General features: G+C 51.6%; 1 protein-coding gene across 9 annotated transcripts in view; it reads left to right on the top strand.

Moving 5' to 3' along the window:
• CATSPERD (cation channel sperm associated auxiliary subunit delta) overlaps window positions 1-24039 on the top strand; it is a 47697-nt gene extending 23658 nt beyond the window's left edge. For 8 of the 9 annotated variants that reach the window (XM_073887377.1, XM_073887378.1, XM_073887374.1 and 5 more), the window contains 12 exons: window positions 229-311; window positions 1663-1839; window positions 4339-4452; window positions 5152-5241; window positions 6041-6099; window positions 9338-9416; window positions 11085-11137; window positions 13368-13442; window positions 14378-14506; window positions 16331-16514; window positions 22440-22597; window positions 23740-24039. In XM_073887377.1, coding sequence (XP_073743478.1) covers window positions 229-311; window positions 1663-1839; window positions 4339-4452; window positions 5152-5241; window positions 6041-6099; window positions 9338-9416; window positions 11085-11137; window positions 13368-13442; window positions 14378-14506; window positions 16331-16514; window positions 22440-22597; window positions 23740-24007 — 1469 coding nt within the window. In that variant the 3' untranslated portion in view covers window positions 24008-24039. The remainder of the gene's footprint in view (window positions 1-228; window positions 312-1662; window positions 1840-4338; window positions 4453-5151; window positions 5242-6040; window positions 6100-9337; window positions 9417-11084; window positions 11138-13367; window positions 13443-14377; window positions 14507-16330; window positions 16515-22439; window positions 22598-23739) is intronic. The other variant, XM_073887373.1, reaches the window with a different exon arrangement.
• Window positions 24040-25241: the final 1202 nt, after the last annotated feature.

Below are 25241 nucleotides of genomic sequence, written 5' to 3'. Positions count from 1 at the left end.
TCTCTGTGTCAAATAAATAAATAAAATCTTAAAAAAAAAAAAAACATAGCACATGATCAGCAGAGCAGAAGATATTTACCATCTGCTTCTTTACAGAAGTTTGCTGACCCCTGGCTTATATGATGGAGTCTGGGGTAATTTTTTGTAAACTTTTTATATTTTTTATATTTTCGTCCATTGAAACAACCCTCATTTCAATTTTGTTCTATCTTGTTTGGTTTTTCCTAGATCAATATGAACTGGCAGTTTTGACTCAGGAGAACAACTTGTATTATTGCAGCCTGGGAATCCTATCAAGTTCTCTAATCAAAGTAGGTAAAATCAAAGTAGTGTCATTGTCCCATTGATGACGAAATCGTATTCTCAAACTTTTTTTTTTTTTTAAGAGAACAAGCGTGGGGAGGGGGCAGAGGCAGAGAGAGAGAGGGAGAGAGAATCTTAAGTAGGCTCCATGCTCAATGCGGAGTCCAATGCGGGACTTGATCCCTCGACCCTGAGATCATGACCTGAGCCAAAATCAAGAGCCAGACGGACACTTAACTGACTGAGCCACCCAGGTGCCCCATTGTTCTCAAACTTCTGGTTCTTTTTCTGAAGGCTAGAAATTACTCTATTTATTAAAATAGATTATTTTAACAACAATAGTAATAATTTAATATTAATGTGAATTAATACTTAATTCACATTAATATTGAAAAAATTAACAGTAATAGTGATTTTACTAGTTATGAAAATCATGACAGCAGCAGCTAAAACCTACTGAGCACTCAGAATATGGCAGGTGCTGGTCTGAGCGTTTTCCAACTGTCAACTCATTTACCTGAGTGTTTTCCAACTGGAACCATCATCTTAAGAAGTGGAACCTTCGGGGCAGCTGGCTGGCTTAGAGAGCATGTGACTCTTGATCTCAGGGTCGTGAGTTCAAGTCCCACACTGGGCATAGAGATTACTAAAAATAAATAAATAAACTGAATAAAAAAAAAAAAAAGAAGAAGTAGAGCCTTATATTGTCCCCATTGGACAGACGGGCAAACTGAGGCACGGGGTGGGAGGGAGGGGTCATTTCACATTACCTCATACATCATGCCTGTCTGACTCTGTTTCATCCTCACAAGGCCCCAGGAAGGAGATCATAGCGTCCAACTTTTACAAGGGAGGAAAAACTGAAGTTCAAGTTTCCCTCTTTCCTAAGGCCCCGTAACTTGTTCGCAGCTGAGCCAGCCAAGTCCCCCAAGTGTGCGGATCGCTACCTCAGTGCTTTCGCTGCTCGAGCCGCGGGCACCGTAGTTCCCAAGGGCTGCCTGGCATTAGAACAGGACAAGGAACAGGACCGTCTCTTCGAAGCCTTCACCCTGACATTCTGACGAGCAGGGCATTTTCTGGGTGAGGGGCTGTAGCTTTCGTCCCAACTCTCCAGAGCGGTCCAGGACCTGTGCATAAGTCTAGACTTAGTTCTTGCCTATCCTCTCTGACGAGGAAAAGACGGAGTTTCCATTATTATTCAGCAAAGAATGAATGAAACTGAAGAGTAGATTTTTCCACAAAGTGTACCGATGACTTTGTTTGTTTGTTTGGTCTACCTTCTTTAAACCTGAAGTGTAAGATAAAATTGACGTCCTCAAAAAAGACTCTGAACGATTTCTGAAATCGCTTTCCTCTCAGTTTGCAGGCCAAAACCTCTGGTCCCAAGAGGCAGCCCTGATGTTCACTGATGTGGGGAGAGTGGAAATACTGACCCCACTCCCCGATTCGGTGTTTCCAGCTTTCGATTTCCAGAAGTGCCCCGTGAACATCCAGGCGGTTCTTATGGATCCCCAACTCCAAGTTGACGTTTGCAAAGTATGTGATCATCACTGTTTGGATCAATGTTCCCGGCACTCTTTCTAAAAAAGACAAATCTCTCAGAGCCAGAGTTGGGGCATTTGTCACCAGCAACCACACCCAAGAGGCCCAAGGAGGGCTGCCGGGGAAAATATGGGACGAGCAGTTATACTTGAATTTCACATAAACAACTAAATCTGGCAACCAGCCACCCCTGATCCCCAAAGGCTGGCGCCCTCTCCTTATATGGGTTTCATGCCCCTTATTTCAGATCGAAACATACATCACCTTAGTAGACGCTCTTTATAACAAGGAAGCCAGCCAACCCTTAATGATGGTTTGTAAGAGAATAAAGCAAATGATGTGCTTGCCAGGACTGCTCCCTCCTCCAGTAGTCAGATGAACCATCAGTGTTCTATAGACTCTTACCTGGAGAGCTCTGGAGAGGGAGATTCGATTGGGCTCAAGGCTTCCACCAAGCCATGGGGCTCAGCCTTGACCCCCCCCCCACATGGGATGATCAAAGGGGGGGGATTATAGAAATATGGAAACATGGATGCATCAATTTGGATTCGTCTTTTTGCGAGTAACAAAGTCCAGATCGAATGGGGTTAAGCCGCAAAAGCAGCTGTTGGCTCGTGCAGCCAAAAGGTCTGAAGGGGGAAGACCTCAGGTTGAGGCTTGATCCAGTAACTCGGATCATGCCAGCAAGGAGCCGACTCCTGTCCCTCTCTGCACTCGGCCTGCCGGGGGTGTTCCACGCTTCATCCTGAAGATCCATCTAGATGCCTCTGGGAAGCCCCGCGTTCTCATATGGTATCCAGCCGGCAGCTGCAGGCGGGCAGCCTCACACAGTATCCCAGGCAAGAGACAGGGTCTCTCATCAGAGTTCTGCGAAGCCAAGAGAAATCCCCACCCGCTCCAGTGTCTCCTGCATCTCATTGGCTCAGAGGGGCCCACTCCGCACCAATCACATGGCTGGGGATGAGCCAATCAGGGTCCACTCCTTAGAGTAGTAGTGAGGTCAGTCCACCCGGCCATCTGCCCAACGATGTGCAAAGGGCCGGTCTGCCAAAGGAGACTGAGGATACTCTGGGGAAGGGGGATCAGCTGCTGGACAGAAGTAGTACAATAGTTTTCCCAAATCCCACCAAAAACAACAACAAAAAGAAACAAAACAAAAACCAAAACAGCAACTACACAGCATAACGAAAATCCATGGATGATGGGGCTCCTCACCAGCTCAATCGGAAGAGCGTGTGACTCTTGATCTTGGGGTTGTGAGTTCAAGCCCCACATTGGGCGTACAGCCTACTTAAAAAAAAAAAAGCAAAAACAAACAAACAAACAAACAAAAAAAAACCATGGGTGAAAGCTGGGACAATTAGTTGGATAATATGAGTCCACAGGGATATAAATAAATGACTGAATAAATAAAGGGAGCGGAGATACATTCCCCCCCCCTTCAGAAGAACTCTTGAGTAATGTACCTACATACTCTCCCTCCTGGAGGAGAAGTTTAACCCCTGCCTGAGGGTGGACTGGTCTTAGTCATGCGCTCATAGGGAACAGTCTGGAAAGGGGGAGTAGCCACTTGGCGTGGAGAAACCTGGCAGGCACCATCAGGCAGCAGAGCAGGATTCACATCAACCATCCCGTAGCTAAGGCAGGATGTCCCAGTATCTCTTGGCCGTTTCTCCACCCCAGACCCGGAATCAGCCACTTCTCCAAGAAGCAACTCATTGACTACCTTCCTAGGATGGCCGGAAGCCAATCCGTTTCCTTGAACATGGGGTAAGTAAAAGGCGAGATGCAAGCATTTATCCCATCTTCCCTTCCAACTGTTCTACTGGGTCAGCGAAAATTAGAAGGGGGGAAGTGTCTTAAAATTCTCCCGGCAAATGTGTGGAAACAAAATGATAGAATGTCGTCTTGTGGCAACCCCAACATCCAAAGAGAGCAACAGCCAGCCTTAGGTGCTGCTGATGGAAGATCTACCACCTGTTGAGTCTTGCCAGTGTGATCCAACCCAAACCTGATGGATCCAGCCGCCAGTCTGCCAGAAACTCCGCACACAGAGGAACATGCCCACCTGTGCCAGGAAAATCCAGACTGGGAATCTGCAGGTCCAGCAGCCCGGGTGCTTCAAAGATGAATAGAAATGAAAAGAAAGGGATGACAGGGAGCCTGGGGATTGAAGGAGACTTATACAGAACAACATTTGAAAATGGGCAGGACTAAGTCCCATCACCTAGGGATGCACACATAGCAAGAAAGCAATTGTAAAAGGTGGGTGGGGGAAGGCACTTCTGGAGAGAGGAGGCCCAGCTATGGGGTGATGGCGTGGACCTTGAGGGTCTTCTGGGGTTGCAGGATCTAGCAGGGAAGACATGAGTGACAGATTGGAAAGCTCCATCCCTAGGGGAGGCCACGGAAGGCCTCCCACCTGCTTGCCCGTTCTGCTTTGGGAACGGGAGCTTGGTTTAATTAATGGATTTGTTTGGCGTTTCTACCTAGGCAGAACTTCTGCAAGGAGAATTTGACAACAAAATGTACACCATTGATATGAACAGCAAATTGGAGCTGACTGCCCTGATGATACCGCGGCCAGGCATGTCCCTGGTCCCACTGGTAAGGTCACCTCCTGCATCTGACAGGTGCTCCTGAGACGGGGCGTTCCCCAGAGTCCCAGGCTCTGAGAGCCCCCTGGTATCCCCCAGGGGGAGACCTCGCTTATGATGCTTCATAGACATACCCTGTCCTGCTCCTCAGTGAGCGTCTGCCTGTCTGGCCTCCTTTCTCGGGGCCTGTGCCCCTCATTCTTCTCCCTTCTCCTGGGCTGCCCTGTGCTTCCCATAAGCTCCCCTGCCTCTTAGGCCAGCTGGAGCCCGACTCATGCCTTCCCTCAGGCAGCAGGCGGTGCTCGAGAGACAGGGGGTGTCCCCAGACCTGAAACCCAAGTGTCCAAGCCTGGACTCTTGGCTATAAGTAATGGAGCAGAAAATGGGGGGCCGGTTAATACAAGGCCATGGGACGAAGTCCAGCCAGCCAGCCGGGACCAGCGCCTGCCCAGGGATGCCAGGCCATGCACTGGGGACGGGTCTGGGTCCTGCAGCTCTGCAGCTCTAGCTGTCTGCGGCACGGGGCTCGGGGGTAGATGAGGTTGGGCACATTTGGGGATTGGAGGGTCCCCTGCCTTTGTGGAGCAAGCTCGGTTTTCAGTGGGAAGGTGCACTGGGGTCACCTGTGGATGGGACCCCCCAGTGGCACCCCTTTGTGCCTGCTGGCCCAGAACATTTGTGTGTGCTTCTCCTCCCCGGCCCCTGCCAGGTGATGGTGAGCAACCCCCACTCCCTGGGCCTGCAGGCCATCATCTATGAGGACGGCTACACTTATGACGGGAACACCAAACACAGACTGGTGAGCTGCGCCCCTGCCCCAGCCCCAGGGGCGTGTGATGAAGGACAGCCTTGATGGCACCCAGCCAGCTCCGGCCGCCTTAAGGTGCCTCTCAGCCTGACCTTCCTCCCTCCTTTCCTTCCCTGCACACAGTGGGATAAGGCGCTGGAGAACCTGGAGAGGACATTGCCCTGCCCCTCCCCCCAGGCAAGGCAAGCAGCAGTCACCCAGACCTAATGAGTGAGGTCATTAAGGTGTCACAGGGGATAAGCACAGGGGCCATGGCAGAGAGCCTAACACAGCCCTGGGGAAATACGGGTGGTTAAGTAAACCGAGGCATCAGAATGGAGGGGAAGTAGGGGGACCAGGAGGGGCTTGGCCAAATAGGAGTCTGGGGGATCCATAGGGCCAAGCCAGGGCTCATGGTCGCACTATGGGGTTTGCGCTTGACCCCCGAAGCCTGGTGTGGGGTTGGGAGGTTTCCACAGGACAGGGGCAAGGCACCAGTCTGCCACCACAGAGTCTTTGGACCAGTCCTTGCCACCGTCTAAAGAAGAGGGGAAACAAAGTCACCCCTCACTATAGGTCCCCTAGACAAAGGCAGCAAGGAAATGCATGAGCTTGGGGTGGTCATTTCCATGAGCTTCTAGAAGCCTCTCGCTGGTGGTACAATTAGAATCAGGAGAGGGCTAGATGGTCTTCAGGCTCCTCCTCCCAGGGCCCTGTCCTACCTCCATCTCTCCTGAACCCCGACTGTGCGACTGTGCGTGGCCCCAGGATGTCCCACCATCGCAGTGCCCGTTTGCTCTTGACTCCACAGAACATCTCCCTGAGGCAGCAGCACCACTGGGGCAGAGCCGACCCCAATTTCACCTCCAGGTATGTGGCCGCTTAAACTGGAGTGGGGGAGGGGGCAGCCCAGGCTATCTATGGGGTTCCCTTAACAGGGTTTGGGAACATGGGGCCAAGATGCAGACTCACTCCCTCCAAGGACAGTAAGGCCAAGAATGATTGAAAACATTTTCTAAGTGGTGGGTTCCTCAAAAAATTGAACCTAGAATTACTGTATGATTCAGCAATCCCGTTTCTGGGTCTATACCTGAAAGAACGGGAAAGCAGGGACTCAAACTGATACTTGCACACCCATGTTCACAGCAGCATGATTTACAGTCACCAAAACATGGAAGCCAGCCCCGTGTCCACAGACAGATGATTGCATGAACACAGTGGGGTCCAGCCACACAACAGGACGTTACTGAGCCTTAGAAAGGAAGGACATCCTGACGCCTGCCACAACGTGGACAAACCTTGAGGACACTGTGCCTCGTGAAATCAGCTAGTCCCAGAAGGACACATCCTACGGGATTCCACTGCCAGGAGGTCCCCAGGGTATATATTTCAACAATAAGTTTTCATTCTAGATCTAGAATTTTGTACCACTGTATAGTATAATTGAAATTTGCTAAGAAAGTAGAACTTAAATATCCTCACCACCTCCCCACCCTAAACAAAGGTAAATATGTGAGGTGATGGATGTGTTAATTAACTCCATGAGGGGTGGGATCCTTTCACAATATGCGTATACACCAAATAATTACATTATATACCTTCGTGATCTTACAATTTATTTATCAATTACACCTCAGTCAAGCCGAAAAATGCAAATGAAAAGTAAAAAAAGTACATTATATGTTATTAATATAGAATACATGTTCCTCTCTCACACTTATGGTGAATTTATTTAAAAATCACTCAATTTTTGTATATCCTTGGCCATTAGAAACATCAATCAGATCTCCCAGGAGAGATTTGCAGACCACATGCTCAGACTTTAATCTGACAAAACTAGAATTGAACAGCCAGAAACCAAAAGCCCCATTTCTGGGGCACCTGGTGTTTCAGTGGGTAAACGTCTGCCTTTGGCTCAGGTCATGATCCTGGGGTCCTGGGATTGAGCCCCACTTTGGACTCCTTGCTCAGTGGGGAGCCTGCTTCTTCCTCTCCCTCTGCCGGCGGCCCCCCCCCTCGGCTTGTGCTCTCTCTCTCTCTCTCTGCCTCTCTCTTAGTTTAATTAATTAATTAATTTAAAAAAAATTTTTAAAGCCCCTTTTCTTGGAAATTAAGAGACACTTTTCTAAATAATCCTTGTTGGGGGGGGCGGCGCCTGGGTGGCTCAGTCGGTTAAGCGGCTGCCTTCGGCTCGGGTCATGATTCCAGGGTCCTGGGATTGAGCCCCATGTTGGGCTCCCTGCTTGGCGGGGAGTCTGCTTCTCCCTTTGCCTCTGCCTCTCCCCCTGCTTGTGCTCTCTCTCTGTCAAATAAAGAAATAAAATCTTAAATAAATAAATAAATATATAATCCTTGAATCTCAGAATCCATGGAACACAGCTAAAAGATACTCAGAGGAAAATGCGTATCTTGAGCACTTTTATTATTAAGGGGAAAGATGGACTAAGGATGCACGAACTAAATATTTAACTTGAAGAACTAGGAGAACCACAAAAAGAAGGGAATTAACAATGGTACCATCTGAAATGTATTAAACAGAAGGCAGAAGACAGTATCAAGTCACAATGAGACGTAAGGCTGGCTCTTCAGAAGACCAGTACATTAGATGAGACCCCATGATCCTGACAAAAGAGGAGAGAATTGAAATGAACATTGGGAATGGAAAATGGAAAGTATGGACACAGATGGACACAGAACCTATGAAAAGAATAGTGGGAGGGACTTCCTCAAAGTAAAAAGCTCCTGCACAGCAAAGGAAACCATCAATAAAGTGAAAAGGCGACCTGCTGACTAGGAGAAAATACTGGGGCTGGTCTCCACCATATGTAAAGAACACACACAACTCAATAGCAACAACAACAATACGAGTAAAAAATGGGGAGAAGATCTGAATAGACGCTTTTCCAGAAAAGACAGAAATGGCCAATAGTACTTGAAAAGATGCTCAATGTCACTGATCATCAGGGAAATATAAATCAAAACTACAATGAGATACCACCTCACACCTTTCGGAATGGCTAAAATCAACAATACAGGAAACACCAGATGGTGAGGATGCGGAGAAATGGGAACCCTCTTGCACTGTTGGTGGGGATGCAAACGGGTGCAGCCACTCTGGAGGACAGTATGGAGTTTTCTCCAAAAGTTAAATGTAGACCCACCATACAATCCAGTAATTCCACTTCTGGATATTTATTTGAAGAAACCAAAAACATTAATTTGAGAAGGTGTATGCACCCCTATGTTTATAGCAGCATTATTTATGGTAGCCAAATTATGGAAGCAATTTAAGCATCTATAGAGGGATGGATAAAGAAGATGGGGTATATGTACAGTGGCATATTACTCAGCCATAAGAGGATTGAAATCTTGCCATCTGTGATGACATGGACGGATCTTGAGGGCATTATGCTAAGTGAAATAAGTCAGGCAGAGACAGACAAATAACATATGATTTCACTTACATGTGGAATCTAAAAAACAAAACAAAACCAGACTCATAGATGCGGAGAAAAGACTGATGGTCACCAGAGGAGCAGGGGGTTGGAGGGTGGGTAAAACGGGTGAAGGGAATCAAGAGGTACAAACTACCAGTTACAAAATAAATAAGTCATGGGGATGTAATGTACAGCATGGGGAATATAGTCAGTAATATTGTACTAACTTTGTATGGTGACAGATGGTAACTAGAATTACTATGGTGATCATTTTGCAATGTATTTAAACCTCAAATAACAATGTCATACACCCGAAACGAATATGGTACTGTATTTCAATTATACTTCAGTGAAAAACAGAATATGTAGCTCGGGATAATGAAATTGAATGTCAGATGTTGTTTTCAGGAAGTTATTATATGTAAATTAACAAAACAGACTCAAGAAGAGGTAGAAACTCAAGGGAGAGTGGGGTCATTATGTGTGAGCAGAGGTTCTTGGGCACTATTCTGCAACAAATGGCTGAGTGGATGGGTGACAGATGGACAAACGGAGGGATGGATGGATGATGGATGGGCGCATAAATAAGTCGATGGGTCAGTGATTACTGTTAACACTGACAATATTTGTGACACAGGTGTGTAACACCACACATTCCTTTTGCCTTGCAGCATAAAAAGACCCACAGGATCTACCATCACTCTGGACATAGCCAACAAGGAAATTTCGTGTGTGGACCTCAAGCCACTGGTATGTCCCAAATTTTTGCTGTCCCATATTCTTTGCTGTTAGTGCTAAGAATAATGGCGGTGGGGGGGGGCGGGGTATGGCGCCTGGGTGGCTCAGTCGGTTAAGCGTCCAACTCTTGATCTCAGCTCAGGTCTTGATTTCAGGGTCGTGAGTTCAAGCCCCACATTGGGCTCCATGCTGGGTGTGGAGCCTACTTAAAAAAAAAAAAAAGAAAAGCATAATGGCAGTGGGCCTCATCTGGCTTTTCCTTGAGGAGCTGGCTGAGCCCATGCTCAGGATCTGAAAATGGAGGTGATTCTGTCCCAGTTGCCAGGGTCACTCCCTTTCCTCCTGACAGCATTCCCCAGGGCTGCCCCTGATGACTCACCATCCTTGGAGCAGGCGCATGGGTAGTCTCATTCCTTGTTGGACATCCCCAGAACAGGGCTCACCAACTCTGGTAACAGCACTCCTCAGTGCTCCAAGAGAATGGAAAACAATATACATCCACACAGAAACCTGTACACAAGTATTCATATTGGCATTATTCATAATAGTCAAAAGGTGGAAGCAACCCAAATGTCTACTGATGGGTGAATCAATAAACACAATGGGGCCCATCCTCACACTGGAACATTACTTAGCCTTTGTGACACCTGTCACAACGTGGGTGGACCCTGAGTACACTGTGCTCAGTGAGATGAGCCAGAAGGACACATCCCGCAGGACCCCACTCCCAGGAGGTCCCCAGAGGAGTCCCGTCCACACAGACAGAGAGGAGACGGTGGGAGCCGGGGCTGGGGCAGGGGGTGGGGAGTCCGTGCTTCTTGGGGACAGAGTGTCTCAGTTTGGGCATATGGAAAGTTCTGGAGACGGATGGATGTACTTGCTACCACTGAGCTGTGCCCTTAGAAATGGTTAAGATGGCGAATGGATGGCTCAGTTGGTTGAACATCTGCCTTCGGCTCAGGTTGTAATCCCGGGGTCCTGGGATCGAGCCCCACCCGCATCGGGCTCCCTGCTCAGTGGGGAGCCTGCTTCTCCCTCTCCCTCTGCCTGCCGCTCCCCTTGTGTTCTTTCTGTCAAATGGATGGATAAAATATATATATATATAAAAAACAGATGGTGCATTTTATATTATATGTATTCTATACCACAATTTTTGTAACATTGATACAATCTTGCATTCTGTTCCATGGTAAATCCATGTTTGTCTTAACATAAAGTTCTTTTTCAAACACCAAAAGTTTCTCTGTCTGATGCTTTTTAGACTCCCTGTTATATCTCTGAGGGTGCGACCATAGTCCAGTTTGAAAAGCATGTCCCTAAGACTATCAGGCTAACCCCAAATAACTTTTTCTCTTTTCTCCTTTCTGTTTATTATTGATACCCATTCATTCATTCATTCATTCATTCTCCTCCCCTGCCTTCTATACACCCAGTATTATCCTGCATTTGTAAATTGGTTTGTGATGGGGCCACTTAGGCTCACCCCATAGATCTGGTGGGCTCTTAGGGCTTGAGCTCCAGGGGCCAAGCCTGGCTACAGTGAATCCCAGGAGCCCGGGTCACCGTGTCAGGATCCAGGCTCACCATGTCCAGTCTCTCCTGGGTGTGAGTTTTTGCTGTGGCTGGACCATCAGTGGCCCTCACGACCCAGGTCAGCATACCTGCCTCTCTCCTCCGCAGACGGCGCTCATTTCAGTGGGCTGTGACCAGGAGAAAAAGATCGTCATTCAGAAGTAAGTGTGTTGATGTCGGGGTTGAGGGTGGGGACGGGACAAGCTTGGTCACAGTTGCTTCACAACTGTTGAAGTCGGGTGACATTATCCTGTCTACTCTTGTGTGTATTTAACATTTCCATAATAAATAGTCAAATAATGAATATTAATAGGTTAAGTTGGTGTTTCTGGCACAGTGACCTCCCCTCCTTTATCAATTTGGTAATACTTACATTTTTTCCTCTTCCCTAATCTTTTGTGTGTTCTCTTTCCTTTATGAGTCTCTGAATTCCTCATTTTGATTAAAAATGCTGAGGGTTTTGGTTTTAATTGGTTGCTGAAATTTTGGGGAACTTTGCCTCCAGTATCCATAGTTACCCCCAGGGAATGCAGCCATGAGAATCCAATTTAAAAAAGAAAAAAAGCCAGAAGATTGGCCAAATTGCCATACTTCTCCCCTTCAGGCAGTGGTGTGCTGATAAATGTATAACAATTGGTCCTGGGGCAGGGGTGGGGGGTGGGGGGGTGGGGGCTGAATCCCAGAGCACGTGCCACTTCCTGTGGTGTGAATACACCGGCCCTGTCGACTTCAAGCACAAGCGTGAACGATCCGCTGGCCCACAAAATTCCGGAAGATTTAACACTTGGCTCTCAGGAGCTAGTTGAGGCGAGCTAGCTTCAGTACTCCTCTGATCAAGGGCAATAATAAACTCAGGCAATGATTTTACCACACTTCCCCCAAATGGAAACATTTTGTTGAATCAATAAATTATATATTTAGGACATGTGTGCAGGGAACATTTTTTAAACAATATATGAATAGCTTCTGCCAAAGAGAGTGGGGAAGATATTTGCCACATGTGTAGCCAGCAAATGGCTTGTATCCAGACTTTATAAAGAATTCCTACAAATTAATCATTTTTAAAAAGACAAATTTAAAAAAAAAAAGGGCAAGGGTGCCTGGGTGGCTCAGATGGTTAAGCGTCTGCCTTCGGCTCAGGTCATGATCCCGGAATCCTGGGATCGAGTCCCGCGTCAGGCTCCCTGCTCCTTGGGAGCCTGCTTCTCCCTCTGCCTCTCTCTCTCTCTCTCTCATGAATAAATAAATAAATAAATAAAGTTTAAAAAAATAAAAAAAAATAAAAAAAAAGGCAAAAATCATGAACAGGCACTTCCGAAAAAGAAAAAAAGAAAGAAATCCACATGGCTGGTAAACATGAAGAAGTGCTGGAAAGGTGGCGAACCTCACTTAATAGGAAAAAGAAAACGAAAACTTTTCTTAGAGGCCATTATTCGCCCACCAGCGTGGTAAAATTTGCCGAGCGTGGCCAGTAGCAAGTGCTGGTCGGCACGGGGAGCCCCTGGCGGCCTCTGGAACACACTGACTTTGTGGGGGGGGTAGGTAGGTTTTTCAGCGCTTTGTTTTATTTTATTTTTTTTAATGATTTTATTTATTTATTTATTTGACAGAGAGAAAGACAGCGAGAGAGGGAACACAAGCAAGGGGAGCGGGAGAGGGAGAAGCAGGCTTCCTGCTGAGCAGGGAGCCCGATGCGGGGCTCGATGCGGGGCTCGATCCCAGGACCCTGGGATCATGACCTGAGCCGAAGGCAGACGCTTAACGACTAAGCCACCCAGGCGCCCCTTTTCAGCGCTTTAGAAAGCACATCTTTTGACCCAGCAATCCAATCATGCACATGGACATTGGCAAGGGTTCTGGAATGTTCTTAGCAATATTATTCCTAATAGCTCCTCGTTGGAAGCAAGCCAGCTTGAATCCATCGACAGGAGGATGGACAAACAGGTGCTGGATGCAGTGGACTATCCCAGCCATGAAAATTGTCAAGGCAGACTTGCCTGGACGGGTTGTGCAAACATGGATATGGAACAGAAGGCACAACAGAACACACACAACATGATTCTAGTCTTTAAAACCCCCAATCTGGCAGAAATAAACCACATTGCCTAAGGAGGCATACCCAGATGGTAACACTGCAAAGAAAATCCAGGAAGTGATTGTCTCAAGAGTCAGGACACCCAGTGCCTAGGTCTGGGCCTCTGATAATCATTCTCCCACACTAATCCGGACCCCTTGGACATTCTGAGCAGGGAAGATGCAAGCTGATCCTGGAAGTAAGAAAGGTCTCAAAAATGAAACCAGCGGGGGCATACATGTCCAAGGGAAGAATTCATGATTCTTTTGGTGCTGCATGGGGGCAGGGAGCTTCTCACCACCTTTTGTCACTTGCAGCGAAATCTCAGCCTGTCACAAGGGCATCCTCGACCCTGTGGGCCTTCAGGACAATTACAGCTACGTCATCGAGAAGTGAGCCCGAAATTTCCCTTCACGCCCTCTCTCCTGTGACTGCCCCCTAACCCCAGAGGCAAATCGGAAATCATTTTTAGGTTGATATCTGGACAGTAGGGAATCTGAGATGGGGAGGGGACAGGTAGGGGAGGTGCACGTCAGCAGGGAGCCAGTATGATGTGGCAGGGCCCCCAGCCTAGGTCTGCCCACCTACCAGGCCACCCTTCTGCCATCTGGCGAGCCTGCCACCAGCTCTTAGAGCCTGGGCACCTGCTCACCTGAGCGAGCAGAGGTAACCAGACACTGTCAGCCAAGGCAGAGGGGCTGAGGGCCAGGGTGACCCTCTGTGCGGTGCAGCTGGTCCCGAGTGCCACTGAGTGGTCATGGGGGGGACTTGGCCCTTCTTGGCACCCGGGCACAGGGAGCCCCCCACCCCCAGCAGGGGAAGACACGTGTGTGTGTTTTATACACCATGGCCCCTCAGATACAAGCCAGGAGTCAGTCACCTGTCCACACTCACGGCCAAGGCCCAACCTGGCGCTGCTGGGCTTGCTGACCAGAGGCCTGCAGTCAGCCCTCATGGGGGCACGGAGGGGTGCATGAGGCGGGGCCTCAGGGAAAGAGATGACAGGACGCACATGGAGAGATACAGAGAGACAAGAGAGGCAAAAGGAGAGACAGAGGGACAGAGACAGAGAAAGACACACACACACAGAGAGAGAGAGTATAAGGATTTGGTTCACATAACTGCACAGGTTTGGCCCGTCCACAGTCTGATGGGGGAGGCTGGGGGTGCAGGCAAGCGTTGCAGTTCCCGTCCAAAGGCTGGGCCGGCCAGCCCGAAGCCCAGTAGCCGGCCCGGCCTAGCCGGCCCGTGACGTTAACCGTCGCAGCGTTCCTGGGGTCATTCTGACCATGGCTCTGAATGCTGCCCCCCACCCATGTCTACCTAGGGAAGCCTACGACCCCAACTTCCAGGGACAGAAGGCCAGTGAGGATCTGGTGGTGGACTACCAGTACCAGAAGCTGGGCTGCCCCCACCTCGTCTACTACAACACCCCATGGAAGCCCGTGGTGGAACTGTAAGACCCCCCGGAGGGCCCGTCCCGCACTCCCCTAGAGCTCCCTCCTCCCCGCCGCCCTCCCCACCCCTCTCTGCACACCCCAGACTCCCAGGGGCCCTTCCGGGCCCTGCCCCTGCTGTGCCCTCTCTCTGCGATGCCTTTTTTTTTTTTTTAAAGATTTATTCATTTATTTGCGAGAGAGAGAGCAAGCGAGCCACCAAGAGTGGGGGAGGGGCAGAGGGAGAGAGAATCTTAAGCAGACTCGGCGCTGAGTGCAGGAGCCTGATGCAGGGCTCGATCTCATGATGCTGACAGGGTGACCTGAGCTGAAACCAGGTGTCGGACGCCCAACCGACAGCCACGCAGGCGCCCCCTCTTCCTGCAATGTCTTACCTCACGCAGCCATAATGAAATACCACCGATGAGGCTTAAATGGCTTAAATGACAGGCACTGGTTTTCTCACGGTCGGTCCTGGAGGCTGGAGGTCCAAGGTCAGAGTGCGGCAGGGCTGGTTTCGACGAGGCTCCCTCCTTGGCTTACAGGTGGTCACCTTCTGCCTCTGTCCTCAGGTGGCAGAGCGAGTGAGGACAGCCATGCTTCTCCCCGCTCCTGTGGGATCCGGACCCACCCTTATGACCTCATTCAGCCTCAACCACCTCTTTAAAGGCCCCACATCCAGACATAGTCGCACGGGGAGCTAGGGCTTCCACAAGGGAGTCTGGGGGACACGGCCTAGCCCATGGCTCTCATTTTGCTCCCCCTTCTGTGGACTCTGCTGCCTTCCTTCATCACAGCCCCTGCACACCCCACCGTGCGTAGCTTCTACACTGTCGTGGGTGGTCGACTAGCCAGTGGGGCCCTTGGAGCACCGGCCCCTGGGGGGGCCCAGAACCATGCCACCCTGAGGTGGAGCTACCTCCTTGCTGCCCCAGACCAGCAGTGCCCAGTGGAAATGCTCCATCCTTCCGTGCCACCTAGGCGACAGTCAGGAGTGACACGTGGCTCCTGAGCACTCCCGAGTTTGGCCAGGGCGCCCGAGGAACTGGCGTTTTCCATTGTACTTAATGGTGATTGACTTAAACAAGCACGGGTCAGCGAGTGGCTCAGTTCCATGCCCTGCAGACCATCCAACTCAATAGTAGTAGACTGACTTCACGACGGCAGGAACCTGCTTACCCTTCAAAACAGGCGGGGTCACTAGAATGTCCCGTCTCAACTCCCCGTGGCCCTAATCCCACGCGCGGGCAAGACTGTGGGCCAGGCACGCGGGACCGAGCCCCAAACTCAGAGCAGCCATGTGGGGGGACGCAAGCCTACACGGGGTAAAGATCAAAAACGGCGACCAGTCGGGGGAGGGGCGTAAGCTCCCACCTGGTAGGAGACCACAGACTGTGTGCCCCCAAAACGATTTTTAGAACAATCCGAGTCAACACCCCTAAATATATTCCTCTGGAATGGTGGCAGATGTCCTCAGAAAAGTGTCAGAGGACAGGTTTGAAGGGTTTTATTCGTCTGTGTACTGGTTTACTTATTAACTAATTAGTCTATTGCTTTACAAGTGATAGTTTTTGGCTATAGACACTCACATCAGTTTCTCCTAGTCTCTGCTTCTCAGAGAGGCCTTTTGTGGCCACCCCGCCGGAGACAGGGCCCGCGCCCCCCACCTCCCCGCCCTCCTCTGTCCCACCTGCTGCTGGTTCCCTCCTGGAAGTGTCACGAAGTGTCAGCCTGGTGAGGCCGGCCCCCCTCCCCCCCCTTGCTTGCGGCCCCCCCCCCCCAGCCCCCAGCACACCTCAGGGCTGCTTCATCGCCTGCAGCCCAGCCCTGCGCGTGTGTCCTAGGTGGCGGGAAGGAAAGTTCCAGGAGGTTATCAAGGCAGAGTTTGTCCTGCTGGAGGTGCACGGGCTGTTCACGTACACGTACTCCCTGACCGCCCAGACGGCGCTCTGCCGGGCCCAGCCGCAGAACTGGACCACCATCATGGAGAACCCCGGCAACAAAGGTCCCTTCGCCTGGAACCGAGAGGTAGCGTTCACTCTTTCTCCAAAACAGGTCGGAACAGCACGACTCAGCCAGTGGTCAGACGGTGCTGACTGGTCAGGCTGGGGTGTGTGTTCGGGGGCTGCTATAACAGTGCATGCTGGATGGCTTATGACAATAGACATTTCTTTCTCACGGTTCTGGAGGCGGGGAGTTCAAGTTGAAGGCGCCGGCAGGTTCCGTGTCTGGCGAGGGCCTCTTCCTGGGTCACTGACCACTGTCCTCTCCCCACGTGCTCACACGGCAGAAGGCATAAAGGCATTCATCCCATTCATGGGGGCCCCACCCTCATGACCTGAGCCCCTCCCCAAGGCCCCACCTCCCCGTACCCTCACCTGGGGGCATAGGTTTCAACATAGGGATGGGGGGGGGGAAGCAAACCTTCAGTCCACAGCAAGGGGGTGGGGGTGGGAATGCACACGAGGACACCTGGGGCCGCGTCTGGGAGTGCGAGGCGAGCAAGCCTTTGGGAATCTCTCTCAAGGGAGTTGGCCAGACAATCGGGGATGTCGGCACCAAGGCCCTGGGGTGGGGTGGGGCGGGGGGGGGGGAGGCATTCTTATAATGTGCAAAGTTCCAGAACCATCCCAATGCCTATCACTACCGGGGCTGATTAAATTCATGGCCTCTCCCGCCGCGGGAGCGTTTCTATTGTGCACACGGGTTCGTACTCGATGGAGAAATAAGGGTAGGGTGTCAGCGTAAGGAAGAGATCCTTCCGGTGCGCCGGTTCCGTCTACTCAGCCCCTCATTGCCAAGGGCGAGAACGCAGCGCAGCAACGCCGCCAACAGGTGGCGCTCGCTCCCCACACCTGGAGCCCCTTCCTGCGTGTGGGCGTTTGGCTCCTGTCTTAGCCCGCACCTTCAAAGCTTTCTCACACTCCTCCTGTCTCAGTTTGATCATTTATTTTGTTACTGACGGTGGGTTTACTTTTTTTTTTTTTCCCTATCTGAGGTGAAATTCACCTAACCTATAACCAACCCTTTTAAAGTGTACAACTCACTTAGGCGATGCGTTTCATGCATTCACCATGCTGTGCAAGCACCAGGTCCCTGATCTTTTTTTTTTTTTATAGACAAAGCCGCGCATATGTGATTTGCGTTTATTATTTTCCGACTGTGCCCATATGGAGTATTGCACTCTTCTTGTTAGTGCTGTCATTCCAAGTAGCATGAGAGATTGTCCCATTACAATTTTTTTTTTCATCTGTCCTGGGGATTGGCAATTTTGTAGGATGCGAGGCTTTTCCATCATGTTGGACCCACATTGTGCATTTTCAGCAGTCACTGGATGGACTGTTTATACAGCCCCTTAGCCACTGAAACCCACAAGGTGGAGCTAGCTATTTCAATATAAATGGGGCTTTAGGCTAAGCAACTGTCTCCTCTTTTTCATTTCACATGGCCTTTTTTTTTTTTTTAAGATTTTATTTGACAGGGAGAGAGCGAGCACAAGCAGGGGGAGCGGCAGGCAGAGGGAGAGGGAGAAGCAGGCTCCCTGCTGGGCAGGGAGCCCGATGCGGGACTTGATTCCAGGACCCCGGGATCATGACCTGAGCTGAAAGGCAACACTTAACAACTGAGCCGCCCAGGCGCCCTCACATGGTCTTTATATGACCCAGCTTTTTAAATTTTTTTTACCCCCAAAGGCTTTTTTTTTTTTTTTTCAAAGTAGGCTCCATGCCCAGCATGAAGCCCAGTGTGGTGCTCCAACTCACAACCCTGGATCAAGACCTGAGCTGAAACCAAGAGTTCGGATGCTTAACCGACTGAGTCACCCCAGGCGCACCCTGAAGGATTTTTTATTTTTTTAAGTAAGCTCTACACCCTACGTGGGGCTCAAACTCACGACCCTGAGATCAAGAGCTGCATGCTGTACTGACTGAGCCAGTCAGGTGCCCCACACCCCTCTTAAAAATTAAGGATTTTTAAAAGTTTTTTCAATTGTGGTAAAATATGCACAACATAAAATGTACCATTGTAGTCATTTTAAGCGGCAAGAGGCACACTCGCACCGTCCTGCGACCACCCCCACCCTCCGTCTCCAGAACGTTCCATCTCCCCACACGGAGACTCTGTCCCCACGAAGCACGGACTCCCCACCCCCTGCCCCAGCCCCGGCTCCCACCCTCTCCTCTCTGTCTCTGTGGACGGGACTCCTCTGGGGACCTCCTGGGAGTGGGGTCCTCCTGCGGGATGTGTCCTTCTGGGTCTGGCTCCTCTCACTGAGCCCGGTGTCCTCGGGGGTCCCTCCGAGTCGTGGCAGGTGTCAGGGTCCCTTCCTTTCTAAGGCTGAATAACATCCCACTGGATGGATGGACACCATTCATTCACCTGTCAATGGACGCTGGGGCTTCCACTTTTGGGCATTGTGGTTAATTAATGCTGCTGTGAACACAGGTATATAAATATCTCCTTGAGACCCTGATTTCAGTTCTCTGGTGTCTCTTCTTAGAAGGGCACTAATCTCATCCTGGCAACTCCACCCGCAGGACCTCATCTAAACCTCATTACCTCCTAGAGGCCCCACCTCCAAACTCCATCCCATCGTGGGCTAGGGTTTCAACATATGAATCTGGGGGGACACATCCAGTGCCTAACAGGGGCACAACCAACAGGGGCTGGTGAGGGACTGGATGATGTGGGAGGAGAAGAGAAGAGCCAAGCATTGCCCTCATTTCCAGCTTGAACATGTGGGCTGACCCTGGGGCCATTTACATCGTAGGGACGAAGCGGGCAGCCGAAGGAAATACAGAGCTCTCTTTGCACGTGGGAAAATCAGAGGTGCCACAGAGGAGCCCAGTGGCTAGCGAAACATAAGGAGCTGCTGGAGGACAAGTGAGGGCTGGCATGGGTTTGAGAACCAGCTCTGTTGGGGTTCTGACTTAAGGATGTGTCTGCCAAGGAAGCCAAGGGAAGGACCAGAGCAGCTGGAGGAGTGTGCTGGGGGGAGGCCAGAAAAGAGGTGCTTTGTGGGGCACTGTGTAGATCCACCACGCAGGGAGCTCCTGACAAACGGGAGGGCCTGTTGCTGTTAACCCCTGGGAAGGTGAGATCCAAGGGGTGCTTGGCACCAGGCCACAGCTGAAATCAGGTGTCTGCCCTCACTCCGTCCCTGGACCCGTGGTGGGGGAAGGGGGCAGGGCCTGGGGACGGGCAACATACACCCAGGTGGCCATCCACACCATGGACATTGCTTCTGCATCTGTGTTCTGTTTTTAATTCTGAGAACTTTCAAACCCAGAAAAGCCGAAAGGGCAGTAAGACGGATAGCTAGCCACTACCGACTGCTGCCAAACAATCCACCCCCAACTCAACAGGATTGTTTCTTGAGGTTCTGCACCTCAGACCCGAGGCATGGGCGGGGGTGCCCCTGCAGGGACATTCAGCTGGCAGGTGCAAGAAGGTTCTCTCCTGTGTGGGGCTTCTGTTAGCCAGGAGCTGAGTCGTCCACATGTGCTTTTTCTCTCCCCAGCAGGGTAGCCCGGGCTCCCTTACAGCATGGCCTCAGGGCACGGAGAGGGGCTTCCTTTTAAAGTCACGTGACCGCGCTCCCCTGGGAGGGTGCTCTGGGGTTGTTCAGCCACTGCCCCACTGACAGGCGTGGGCCATTTCCAGTCTCTCACTTCCGTCCACCCTTGTCCTGTGGAGCTGCCTGCAGGCAGGGTAGGGCTGGCTGGGTTACAGGCTACAGGCATGTGCAGTTTGGGCAGATGCCACGAAGGTCCCCTCCGTGGGCTGGTGCCACGTGCCTCCCGCCACGCCCCTGTCCCCACAGCACACCAGCAAGGTGTACCATCCCAGGGACGAACTTGTCCATTTCCGTGCGCGTGACTTCCTCTGTGGGTTGGGTTTCGTGTCTTTTCCTGTTTGAGGGCCACTTTCACTTCTTTTCCTTGCTTGTCAAGAGCTCTTTATAGAGCCAAGGGGTTAATTAACTCTCGGTTGCAGTACAGTTTGCAAATGCCTCCCTCCGTTTGTCTTCGATGTCTCTTGGGTTTTTGCTCATGCCATGCAAGAGGAGCCCTTCAGTTTTTTTTTTTTTAATTTTTTTATTGTTATGTTAATCACCATATATTACATCATTAGTTTTTGATGCAGTGTTCCATGATTCATTGTTTGTTCATAACACCCAGTGCACCATGCAAAACGTGCCCTCCTCAATACCCATCACCAGGCTAACCCATCCCCCCACCCCCCTACCCTCTAGAACCCTCAGTTTTTCAGAGTCCATCATCTCTCATGGTTCGTCTCCCCCTCTGACATACTCCCCTTTTCTTCCTCTCCTGTTATCTTCTTCTTTTCCTTTTTTCTTAAAATATGTTGCGTTATTTGTTTCAGAAGTACAGATCTGTGATTCAACAGTCTTGCACAATTCACAGCGCTCACCGTAGCACATACCCTCCCCAATGTCTATCACCCAGCCATCCCATCCCTCCCACCCCCAACCACTCCAGTAACACTCAGTTTGTTTCCTGAGATTAAGAATTCCTCATATCAGTGAGGTCATGTGATACATGTCTTTCTCTGATTGACTTATTTCACTCAGCATAACACCCTCCAGTTCCATCCACGTCGTTGCAAATGGCAAGATCTCATTCCTTTTGATGGCTGCATAATATTCCATTGTGTATATATACCACAACTTCTTTATCCATTCATCTGTCGATGGGCATCTTGGCTCTTTCCACATTTTGGCTATTGTGGACATTGCTGCTATAAACATTGGGGTACATGTACCCCTTCGGGTCCCTACATTTGTATCTTTGTCCTTCAGTTTTTTATATCGCTGGGCTCACCATCATTTTGACTTTCTGGCTTTTCCATTTTCTGTCTCTTCTTTTGTTTATAAGCCCAGCCCCCCTCCCTTCTGGGCCCACCAGCAAATAGTGCAGAAGAGCAAAGTATTCTGCTCAGGGAGGCAGCATGATGTACCCGCTAAGTGCAAGCAGTTGAGTCACGGATAAAATCCTGGGACCCGGGGACGGGGAGGAGAAGCTGCTGCCACCACCTGACCACTTCTTGATGCCACGACCGTGCTGGGTGGCAGCGCCAGTGAGAAGCCCCAGGAAGGTGGCTCTTCCTCTTTTCTGCCTTCAGATTTCCCAGGTGTATCAATCAGCTAGGGCTGCTCTAACAAAAACCCCACACACCAGGCAGCTTCGACGCCAGAGGTGGACCCTTTCCCGGTTCTGGAGGCCAGAAGTCTGAGATCAAGGTGTTGGCAAGGTCGGTTCCTTCCGAGAGTGAGCAAGAATCTATTCCAGGCTCTCCTGGCCTCTGGTGGTTTGCTGGTCATCTTTGGTGTTCTTTGGCTCGTAGACATATGCCCCAATTTCTGCCTCTGTCTACATGTGATGTTCTCTCTGGGCACATCTAGGTCCAAATTTCCCCCTTCCATGAGGACGCGAGACATGCTGGATCAAGGCCCACTCTAACGACCACCTCATTTTAACTGGATCACCTGAAAAAGACCCTATCTCTGAATAAGGTCACATTCTGAGGCCCTGGGGGTTAGGACACCAGCATATGACTGGCGGTGGGCTCAGGGGGGACGCCTCAGCCCATAACACCAAGAGTGCTTCAAACTGGCAGTATCTCATTCATACCCGGACTCAGGGCTGTAAGGGATTCTGGCGAGCAGAGCGGCTAAGCCTGCAGCCCCTGCAGCATGGGAAGGCCCGGACACAGGAGCGCAGGATAAAGGCTGAGCAGCCACCCACAGTGTCCCCCTCTAAGGTCCCGAACCACCTGCCCACCAGGCACTTGGCCCTGGACTTGCCCCCGTGGGTGTTTGGTGAGAAGTGTTGCAGGTGGGGCCCTGCATGCAGTGGGGGTGCATCTGTGCACGCTGGCACGGCCCTCCCCAGCCTCCGGAGCCAGTGGGCATGCCTCTGTCCTTCTCCCCAGAACTACGTGAGCTGCCATGACCCAGACAACGATGCCCCGTTGAGATGGCCAAATGTCCCGTATCAGATCTTGGGAGGCCCGACGGCAAACAAGGTCATTTTTGACCAAAGGAATGGAATCTACGTCTTCTACGTTTCTATTGTGGATCCATACTACAGGTGAGCGGGGGTGAATCGCCCTGTGCCAGGGGCCTCTGGGGGGATGGCTGGCTCTCCTGCGGCAGGTCACACACATGCGAGGGACCCACTTTTCTCCCTCCCCTTGGCGGGTCCTAGATAAACATCAATGTTCCCAGCAGCCCAGGCTGTCCCTGGGGAAGAGTGATTCTTTAAGTTCTAGATGACATTTGTTCACTCACTAAATAAGTCCTTATTCAGAGCCCATGCTGGGTGCTGGGGGAAGAGCAATGGCCGGCAGCCACGTCCCTCACAAGCCCCATCTCATCGGTGGTGTGCATGAGCTGACTCTTAGATCTCCAGGGATCTTGCAAGCCAACTGTCTTTCCCTTGGTAGCCTGAAATCAGCCACAGTGGGAGAATTTACACCATGGGACTGGCACACCCTACAAATTTCAGCCTTTCCCCCTTAGAGCTGGTTGTTGAATATTCTCCACCCACGTGTGCGAAGAGGTTTCTAGGCGTGCTGGCCTAGATTACCAACGTCTCCCACTGGAAGGGGGCATATGGGACAATATCCTTCCCCATCATCTGTCCCCTCTAGACAGATACAAAGGCCAGCCCCAAAGCCCATGGAGACCCTGCCTTCCCTTGAGACCCTCCCCCCTGACATCGTGGGGCCACCTCTGGGATGGCCATGGGTGGAAGACATGGGGGTGGCATATCCAGAGGAGAGGGCTACCTTTGGTCCTATCATCTCCTCTCTCCGCGCCATGCTCCCAGTGAGTTCTCCTATACCCTGGGTTCCCCCTCCCAGCCTGCTCCACCCGGTCGCTCGCTGCCCAGCTCATGGAGGCCTGTGGCCCCAGCATGCCCGCCCTCTGCTTCCACTCGGCAATGGGCTGGTTTGTTTGCCTCTCTAGACTGAGCCTGGGCTACGGAGTCAGGGAGACTGCTGGTCCCTGGAGGAGGAGGGTACCACAGGGAACCTGGGGGGGAAACAGGACTGTTGCCAGCAGACTCAGACTGGAGAAGAGTTGAAATGGGCAGAAATGGAACTTGGCGTCCCAACTGACCACCGGGGGCCCAGCGCTCCTATCTGTGGGTTTTAACACATTTACTGGGGTGAAGGGCAGGGCCCCAGGGGCAGCACACCATGGCCTCTCTCCAACCACCCCTTGCAGCTACTGTCACTTGGAGACCACCTTCAGCGTTTACGTGTACGGGGCCTTCCCCCTGTCCATCATCCCGGCGACAGTCACGATCATCCCGCTCATGGTGGCCATGCTGCTGTCCGTGTGGTTGGCCTACGCCGTCCCCAAACTGCTGCACACGGAGAAGGGCCTCCGGTTCAAGGGCTTCTGGATTCATCCCTGCAGGAGGTGCCGAAAGGCTTGTGCATGTTTCCGAGGCAGGTGCCGAGTGCACCAGGGGAGCCCAGCGTGGTCTTAAAGTGTTCCATTAAAACAGCTGGCGGCAGTGTGCGTGCCGCGCGTTCTGAGCGTGTTCTGTCCCCCTGCCACCTGCCTCTGCCGCCTCCCGCAGCATCCCCATGTCGCAGCTCCTCTGCGACAGGAGCGGGGCAGCCCGGGTCCTCAACAGGACGCCGGTGAAATGAAGGAGCAGGGCACCCGGCGGAGTAAGAGGCGACCCTCTGAAAGGCCTAAGACACAGCCACGAGTCCCGTTAGAGAAGTGGGGGGGGGGGGTCTGCAGAAGGCAGCGACCGGTGGGATTCCATCCCTGGGGTATAAACCCTCACGTGTACACAAACACGTACGTGCGCGTTCTGCTACGTACACGGAGAAACGTTTGGAAGCGTCCACGTGTACACACACGTGTGCGTGCACGCCTAATGTGTACACACACCCATGACGCGAGCACGTGAGCCGCTGAGTACGTGTACACACTTAGATACACACACCCACGTGCGCGCACAGCTGGCGTGCATACAGGTGTGCACAGGTGTGTGCACGTATATACAACATACACGGCTATGTGTATCCTCCCTAGCCGGCCAGTGGGGGTCCCTCTCCACCCACCACCTCACTCTTAACTCCTGGGTGGCACGGGACGGCCACCTCATCTGAAGGGAGAACTTGGGTGGCCCCATGAGTTTCCTGTTAGGTTAAAAAAAGTACATTCCACGGTGCGCTTCATGGTCCAGTCCCATCTCGGTCCGGTCGGTCGTGGAAAGCCTCGACCGGCAGACAGAGGAGGGAGCCGTTACCCCGCCCTCCCGGGCGAGCGTGTCCCCAGCCACCCTCCACATTAGGCTGACAGCTAACATTCGCATTGACCTTCAAGGAAACCAAGCCCATCCTCCGACGTCCTTGGCCAGGGCCTTCCCTTCGCCAAAAGCACTTAGCTTTAGTCTTAAAAATACCCCAAACGTGGCTGCGGGGAGAGGGGGTTCAGCAGGAAGCGGAGGGCAGTGGGCTCCGGGCTTGTCTGTCTGGCCAGGCGGGGGCAGGCGCAGACTCTGGAAAACTCTGGAAGGAGGGTGCAGGGAGGCGAGGCCAGCAGGCTCCCGGTGCGGTGCCTGGCAGACAGGAGGCGCCGGGTTCAGGCTACTGACGCTGCCTCCCCACACCCACACCCCCGGGGCCACCCCAGCAGAGCCCGACCTTGAAGGCCCCAGAGACCCAGCCCGGGACCTGAGGCAGGAGGGCCCCTTGGTCCTCTGC

Source organism: Callorhinus ursinus, unplaced genomic scaffold (assembly GCF_003265705.2).
Source record: "Callorhinus ursinus isolate GAN/ISIS: 27379988/994484 unplaced genomic scaffold, GSC_fseal_2.0 scaffold77, whole genome shotgun sequence".
Classification (NCBI taxonomy): Eukaryota; Metazoa; Chordata; class Mammalia; order Carnivora; family Otariidae; genus Callorhinus; species Callorhinus ursinus.
This window is presented reverse-complemented; position numbering and strand designations above follow the sequence as displayed.